Source organism: Tachysurus fulvidraco, chromosome 23 (assembly GCF_022655615.1).
Source record: "Tachysurus fulvidraco isolate hzauxx_2018 chromosome 23, HZAU_PFXX_2.0, whole genome shotgun sequence".
Classification (NCBI taxonomy): Eukaryota; Metazoa; Chordata; class Actinopteri; order Siluriformes; family Bagridae; genus Tachysurus; species Tachysurus fulvidraco.
The window spans coordinates 233,801-242,759 of NC_062540.1; the positions used below are offsets into that span (position 1 = coordinate 233,801).

Sequence of the window (8,959 nt, forward strand, 5' to 3'; positions counted from 1 at the left end):
TGTAGCTGATACACACATCATGTAGCTGACACACACAGACACACATCATGTAGCTGATACACACATCATGTAGCTGACACACACAGACACACATCATGTAGCTGATACACACATCATGTAGCTGATACACACATCATGTAGCTGATACACACAGACACACATCATGTAGCTGACACACACAGACACACATCATGTAGCTGATACACACATCATGTAGCTGACACACACATCATGTAGCTGATACACACATCATGTAGCTGACACACACATCATGTAGCTGATACACACATCATGTAGCTGATACACACATCATGTAGCTGATACACACATCATGTAGCTGATACACACATCATGTAGCTGATACACACATCATGTAGCTGATACACACATCATGTAGCTGACACACACAGACACACATCATGTAGCTGATACACACATCATGTAGCTGACACACACAGACACACATCATGTAGCTGACACACACAGACACACATCATGTAGCTGATACACACATCATGTAGCTGACACACACAGACACACATCATGTAGCTGATACACACATCATGTAGCTGATACACACAGACACACATCATGTAGCTGACACACACATCATGTAGCTGACACACACATCGTGTAGCTGATACACACATCATGTAGCTGATACACACAGACACACATCATGTAGCTGACACACACAGACACACATCATGTAGCTGATACACACATCATGTAGCTGACACACACAGACACACATCATGTAGCTGATACACACATCATGTAGCTGACACACACAGACACACATCATGTAGCTGATACACACATCATGTAGCTGACACACACAGACACACATCATGTAGCTGACACACACAGACACACATCATGTAGCTGACACACACAGACACACATCATGTAGCTGATACACACATCATGTAGCTGATACACACATCATGTAGCTGACACACACAGACACACATCATGTAGCTGATACACACTGATCTGACCTCAGTATCTCCAGTGTACAGTGTGGACTCTCCAGTCCAGCAGAGAGCAGCGTCACTCCTGAATCCTGCAGGTTATTGTTACTCAGGTCCAGTTCTGTCAGACTGGAGGAGTTTGAGCTGAGGACCGAGGACAGAACTCTACAGCTTTCCTCTGTTAGATGACACCCAAACAACCTACAGGAAAAAAACTCAGTCATCTGTTACAGTAACTAAAATATTTAGAATGAAAAACTACACAAAATGTTTGTGAATATTTAAAAATGAAGAGTTTTGTGGGAAGATGGAAATGAGCTGGAGAACATTTACCAGGATCATTTCTCATGTGATATCACAACGATGTTCATCAGGAAGCAGCCGCACACCAGAGCTTTTGTGGTGATGTAACTATGTTGCTAAACTCAACACTGGTCTCATGTCACTAATGGGTTAATAGAGCATCTCAGGAGGTCACAAAGTTTCTCACCTGTGGTGCCAGAAGCCTACATCAATATGCTGTAGAATGCCCAGAGGACTATGGCAATGCCAGGACCTCCCTTTGGGTTTCTAGGTGCCCCAGAAAGGTTTTAGTATTTGAGGAATGTAATGACTGTCATTAAGACCGCTGGGTGAAGCATGTAGCACCTCTGACTAAAGGACACCAGGGTCTTCTGGGTGAAGCATGTAGCACCTCTGACTAAAGGACACCAGGGTCTTCTGGGTGAAGCATGTAGCACCTCTGACTAAAGGACACCAGGGTCTTCTGGGTGAAGCATGTAGCACCTCTGACTAAAGGACACCAGGGTCTTCTGGGTGAAGCATGTAGCACCTCTGACTAAAGGACACCAGGGTCTTCTGGGTGAAGCATGTAGCACCTCTGACTAAAGGACACCAGGGTCTTCTGGGTGAAGACTGCTTAGGATTTTTATTAAGCTCAACCCACAGAGATGTGTACGGTGGGACATGAACACAAGGGACATGAACCTCTGCGTGAACATCACTGCAACTCTTCACCCTGCAGGTCGAGCATCGTTCAGACCCGACTGCGTCTGAGTGGTTTGTGTTCAGACCTTTCATGTGGTGTTACTTCCACTGGAGCGCTGATTCAGCACAGAAGAACACAAGAACTAAAACAATGTGCTGAACCTTTACGAGCTCTAACCAGGAAAACTGCTCCTCACTGTCAGGCTTCTCACATCTAGCTTTCTGTCTGCAGTGTGAAAATAAAACCTCTCAGAGTTTAAGTATCTATTGTGCATTAATTTAAGGATAATATCTTTGTGTATACTTTTAAATTTCAAACCCTTTAGTAATGAATTTATGACAATCTACTCACAAGGCTTTTTTAGATGCTTTTACCACCAACAGCAGTTTCAGAAGACATTCCTCAGATCGATCATATTTCTTTAAATCAAACTCCTCCAGCTCCCGTTCTGAGTTGAGCATGAGGAAGACCAGAGCTGACCACTGAGCAGGAGACAGTCTGGTGTCACTGAGACGACCGTTACCTCCTCTGTTCAGGTACGTTTGGACTTCCTGCTCTAGAGAATGATCATTCAGTTCATTCAGACACTGAAACAGATTGATGGATTTCTCTGGAAAGGGATTCTTTTTTATCTTCTCCTTGATGTACTTGACTGTTTCCTCTTTGCTGTGAGAGCTACTTCCTGTCTGGGACAGGAAGTCTCGTAAGAGAATCTGATTGGACTCCAGTGAGAGACCCATAAGGAAGCGGAGGAACAGGTCTAGGTGTCCGTTGTCACTGTGTAAGGCCTTGTCCACGGCACACTTCAGGAATGCAGACACAGGTTGTTTCCTTAAGAGAGGGAACATTCCAGTGGTTTGATCCCTTAGAAGATTTCTGTTTTTCAAGACAAAGGAGAGAAACGTGTATAAAGCAGCCAGAAACTCCTGAACACTCAGATGTACGAAGCTGAACACCTTCCCCAGGTGAAGCCCAAACTCCTCTCTGAAGATCTGGGTACACACTCCTGAGTACACTGACACTTCTCTGACATCAATGCCACACTCTCTCAGGTCTTCCTCATAGAAGATCAGGTTTCCTTTCTCCAGCTGGTGGAAAGCCAGTTTTCCCAGTGCCATGATACTCTCTCTGGTCTGCTGAGGATCAGGGTCACATTTCTGATGGTACTTTTGGTCCTTGTGTTTGATCTGAAAGATCAGGAAGTGTGTGTACATTTGAGTAAGAGTCTTGGGGATCTCTCCACCCTCTGCTCCACCCAACATTCTATCTAGAACAGTGGCTGAGATCCAGCAGAATACTGGGATGTGGCACATGATGTAGAGGCTTCTTGAGGACTTCAGGTGTCTGATGATTTTATTGGTCAGTCTCTGATCACTGATCCTCTTCCTGAAGTACTCCTCTTTCTGAGGATCACTGAAGCCTCGTACCTCTGTTACCTGGTCTACACACTCAGGAGGGATCTGATTGGCTGCTCCTGGTCTTGTGGTTATCCAGAGGAGAGCAGAGGGAAGCAGATTCCCCTTGATGAGGTTCGTCAGCAGCACATCCACTGAGGCTGACTCTGTCACATCACACACTCTGTCATTCTTCTGGAAATTTAGAGGAAGTCGACACTCATCCAGCCCATCAAAGATCAACACCACTTTGTAGGAGTCACAGTCTATTGATTCTAGTTCTCTTATTTCTGGGAAAAAGTGATGAAGAAGTTTCATCAGACTGAGATTTTGCTGCTTCATCAGATTCAGCTCTCTAAAGGGAAGTGGGAACATGAAGGTGACGTCCTGATTTACTTCTCCTTCAGCCCAGTCCAGGATGAACTTCTGCACAGAGACTGTTTTTCCAATTCCAGCAACTCCTTTAGTCAGCACAGTTCTGATGGACTTGTCTTTAAAGAGATCATTACATTTGATGGGTGTCTCCTGTGTTGCTGGTCTCCTGAACGCTGCCTCAATCTGTCTCACCTCATGTTCATTATTGACGTCTCCACTCCAACCCTCTGTGATGTAGAGCTCAGTGTAGATCTCATGCAGAAGTGCTGAACTTCCAGGCTGTGAGATTCCTTCATTAATTCTTTTACATTTCTCCACAAGTTTGGATTTGAGCTTGTCCTGATGCAGAGACAGCAGCCCTAACTCTAACAAAACAGAAGCATGGGGTGATAAATAACTTGTCATAAAAACAACCATATATCATGTGTCTTAGGTTATTTTCATATATCTAATGATATAAACTTCTGCTCCATGACCCCATGATGTCATGCTCCGGACCCCCATGATGTCATGCTCCTGGACCCCCATGATGTCATGCTCCTGGACCCCCATGATGTCATGCTCCTGAGCACTGAGCTGCTCCTTCCTACACACATCAGCCTGGGATCTAAGTAATGGCCTCCACCCAACTGCACAGACACTTTAATCAGTAATGTTGCACATGTCTGTTGTACATCCTATGTGCATGTGTATGTCCTATGTGCATGTGTATGTCCTATGTGCATGTGTATGTCCTATGTGCATGTGTATGTCCTATGTGCATGTGTATGTCCTATGTGCATGTGTATGTCCTATGTGCATGTGTATGTCCTATGTGCATGTGTATGTCCTATGTGCATGTCCTATGTGCATGTGTATGTCCTATGTGCATGTGTATGTCCTATGTGCATGTCCAATGTGCATGTGTATGTCCTATGCGCATGTGTATGTCCTATGTGCATGTGTATGTCCTATGTGCATGTCCTATGTGCATGTGTATGTCCTATGTGCATGTGTATGTCCTATGTGCATGTCCAATGTGCATGTGTATGTCCTATGTGCATGTGTATGTCCTACGTGCATGTGTATGTCCTACGTGCATGTGTATGTCCTATGTGTATGTGTATGTCCTATGTGCATGTGTATGTCCTATGTGCATGTCCTATGTGCATGTGTACGTCCTACATGCATGTGTATGTCCTATGTGCATGTGTATGTCCTATGTGCATGTGTATGTCCTACGTGCATGTGTATGTCCTAAGTGCATGTGTATGTCCTATGTGCATGTGTATGTCCTATGTGCATGTGTATGTCCTATGTGCATGTGTATGTCCTATGTGCATGTCCAATGTGCATGTGTATGTCCTATGTGCATGTGTATGTCCTACGTGCATGTCCAATGTGCATGTCCAATGTGCATGTGTATGTCCTATGTGCATGTGTATGTCCTACGTGCATGTGTATGTCCTATGTGTATGTCCTACGTGCATGTGTATGTCCTATGTGCATGTCCTATGTGCATGTGTACGTCCTACATGCATGTGTATGTCCTATGTGCATGTGTATGTCCTACGTGCATGTGTATGTCCTACGTGCATGTGTATGTCCTACGTGCATGTGTATGTCCTATGTGCATGTCCTATGTACATGTCCTATGTGCATGTGTATGTCCTACGTGCATGTGTATGTCCTACGTGCATGTGTACGTCCTATGTGCATGTGTATGTCCTATGTGCATGTGTATGTCCTACATGCATGTGTATGTCCTATGTGCATGTGTATGTCCTACGTGCATGTGTACGTCCTATGTGCATGTGTATGTCCTATGTGCATGTGTATGTCCTATGTGCATGTGTATGTCCTACATGCATGTGTATGTCCTAACCCTCTCTCTGTGTCACACTGCATATGGCTGTAATAACAATAAACTTGTACTTGAACTAGAGCCACACTGTTAAGTGTTTTTGGAAATCTGGAGTACATTCAAAATGAGTGTTACGTGAAACATGAATGATACGTGAATGATAGGGAGGAAGTTTGTTCAAACAAAGCAGTGATGTGAAGCTGCACTAGTGTGAGAGCTGCTGTAATAGAGAATTAATCAACACCAATCAGAGTCCACATCTCAGCAGTGCCCTGGTGTGAAGGTACAGTGTGTCCTTACTGCTGTGCAGTGTGTTAGCCAGATCTGTGTGGTCCATGTTCTCCAGGACGTGCAGCGTGATCTTCAGCACTCCTTCACTGACACTGGGATGAACCTCCTCTTCCTCCAGCTCCCTCTCAGTGCATGCTGGGTAATCTGGACTCAGGAGCTTCTTAAACCTTTTTAATTCATTCTTAAACAGAGTGATGACCGTGTGCTCAAGATCCTGATTAAGAAAATATAAAGTAAATCATTCTAACATTAAAGAACTGATTGTCCATAAAATGTCATTTTGCCTGATTACATATTAAAAATAAATGCTAACTTACAATCAAATGGCAATATTTAAAAAGGTTTGAAGTGCAGCCCTTCATCATGGTGAATTTAGTTAACATGTTTATATAATAATAATAATAATAATAATAATAATAATAATAATAATAATAATAATAATAATAATAATAATAAGCAGAAGAGGTTTAAACATAATATTTAATATATAAATAAATACCTTGAATATCACATCCAGCTGCTTGCAGGTGATTTTTAAAGTCTCAGTGGTGCTTCGTGTCCTGTGGAGACAAACACCGAGTTTAACTGAAAGAACATGTAACTTAGATCAGACTTACACTGTGATCATCCTGGGATTAAGGCAGTAAAATGCTTTTTAGAATTTCCTGATATATAAAAGGGTAATTAATTAATATACGTAATGAATTATAGATTATTTCACTATTTCACGCAGTTGAAACAGATGAATCAAATGTTTTCATTTCTTTAACTAAGTTTAATTTCTCATAAATTCATAATGAGCTGAGTGAGGAACAATAGGCCAAAACTACACTGACCTCACATCAGTAGAACTGTCTCTGAAGTTCGTAGGAAATCCCATTGAATGGTGACTTTTCATCGAAAAAACACTGACAATAAACAATTTTATTTAATATGATTTCATTGTAAACCAAAAACTCCATGTTACACTTAGAGACTTGGACACGTGTCAATTTATAGCTCTCTAGAAAGAATTATGGGTTGGGTTAGAGGTTAGGAAGAGGGGTTAGGGATAGCTAGTGTTTAGGGTTAGTGTTTAGGGTTAGTGTTAGTGTTTAGGATTAGTGTTTGGGGTTAGTGTTTGGGGTTAGTGTTAGTGTTTAGAGTTAGGGTTAGTGTTTAGGGTTAGTGTTTAGAGTTAGGGTTAGTGTTTAGGGTCAGTGTTTAGGGTCAGTGTTTAGAGTTAGAGTTAGTGTTTAGGGTCAGTGTTTAGAGTTAGGGTTAGTGTTTAGGGTCAGTGTTTAGGGTCAGTGTTTAGTATTAGTGTTTAGGGTTTTAGTGACTTTTCTTTAGTAAAAAATCATAACATTTATTATTTAATTAAGATTTTATATGAACATTTATATATTTATTTCTTACCCCTCATTTTTCTGTTTTCCAGAAACACTCATTTTGGAGTTCGTTTTCCTCCAGATTAGTTTCACACAAACACACACACACACACACACACACACACACACACACACACACACACACACACATAAATAATGCAGGATTTTATGTATTTAAAAATATTCTTCTCATCATAAATAAGTAAATTGTCTTCATTAAAATGCGACTGAACTCTTCATTATTTACTGCAGATTCACAGACATTATATTTTAGTTCTGCTTTAAAATACTTACTGTGTTCTTTAGGTTTAATGTTCGTCTTGTCACAAAGCGAAACTGCTGATGTTTCCTCCAACAGGTCTGACTGGTTTAATCACACTAACATTAGTTCAGCTCTCAGTAATGTTGGCTTATCAACACAATGTGTAGAGTTATATAAAACATCCTGTAAAATCTGTTTATCACAGTTAAAACTTTACTTTTCCTCGTGTGCTGTCCGGTTTTTACCCCCCGATTTATTTATTTATTTTTCCATATTCTTTTAATAGCAATTGTTTACAAAAGAATTAAAACTATAAGATTGTTGTGGGTTCATCTGAAAAGTGCTTGAGGTGTTTCACAGCTGGAACTAAAAGAAAATACTGAAACATGAATAAATGTTTGTGTGTTGGTGTCACCTGATTTTAGGGAAACAGTATTTTTAATGCATTAATAATCTATAAATCCTGGAGACGGAGTCATTGAAAGCTGGAACACAGAGTGTTGAAAATAAAGTAGCCTTCAAGCAGCATAATGGAGAACGAGGCATGACATCAACCTGGGAACGTTTAACAGACCATTTAGTAGTTCCAGGTTCACCGGTATAACCGATCGTCCTTCCGTCTGTGTGTTTAGTGTTCATAAGCAGGTTGTAACGCGGTGTTAGATGTGTTTCAGCTACGCTACCCTGTGCAGGTAGCTATGTAAGTCTTAGATACAAGCTAAACCTGCTGTTTGATCCATGGCAGAACATGACGTAATGAGGGACAGGTCAGGGACAGATGTCATGGCTGTCATGTGACGCTCCAGAGACGCATCACATTTCAGAAAAGAAAGGGAGGCAGGAGTGATGGAGAACCCGCTGCTAGTTACTCCTGTTTATCAGAAAGTGTCCAAGGAAGAACAGGAGGTATTTATCCTTTATGTTGTCCTTTAACAGCTCAAACTCATCTCCATAAACACAGAGAATGCTGAAGGTAGATTTCAGCAGTGATGACGTTTAACACAATGTTGTTGATGAGACATTTTTACTGATAATCTAGTGGGTAGTTATAATGGTGACAAAGGGATGTAAATATAAAGAAAAATCAGACAATCATTTATAAAACGCATTTTAATAAAAAACTGATTGTTATAATTTAGTAGTACAAAAAGAAACACTCCATTTTCTGGGTCTGAATAAAACACACAAATTAGTTCATCTCCAAGCGTTGACTTTAGATCCTGACCTTTGACCCTTGGGGTCCAGCCCGGCGCCCTCGTGTGGCCGTGATCTGTGTGGCGGCGAGATGCAGACTGACGCTGCTGAGAACACAAACAAACAGACACACACACACACACACACACACACACACACACACACACCACACACCACACACAGAGTTTATGTAGCCCTTTTTTAGTTTTTCAAAAATGTTTCTTACCAAACTGATTACTGTTAAATGACAATAATTATATAATTTTTG

General features: G+C 41.5%; 1 protein-coding gene across 2 annotated transcripts in view; it reads right to left on the minus strand.

The window, feature by feature from the left end:
- Positions 1-7,735, minus strand: part of LOC125140068 (NACHT, LRR and PYD domains-containing protein 3-like) — a 10,787-nt gene extending 3,052 nt beyond the window's left edge. For both annotated transcript variants that reach the window (XM_047807336.1, XM_047807335.1), the window contains exons 1-7: positions 7,530-7,735; positions 7,264-7,311; positions 6,702-6,773; positions 6,365-6,425; positions 5,875-6,079; positions 2,314-4,096; positions 1,002-1,175 (exon numbers count right to left, since the gene is read on the minus strand). In XM_047807336.1, coding sequence (XP_047663292.1) covers positions 1,002-1,175; positions 2,314-4,096; positions 5,875-6,079; positions 6,365-6,425; positions 6,702-6,773; positions 7,264-7,295 — 2,327 coding nt within the window. In that variant the 5' untranslated portion in view covers positions 7,296-7,311; positions 7,530-7,735. The remainder of the gene's footprint in view (positions 1-1,001; positions 1,176-2,313; positions 4,097-5,874; positions 6,080-6,364; positions 6,426-6,701; positions 6,774-7,263; positions 7,312-7,529) is intronic.
- Between the last annotated feature and the right edge of the window lie 1,224 nt (positions 7,736-8,959).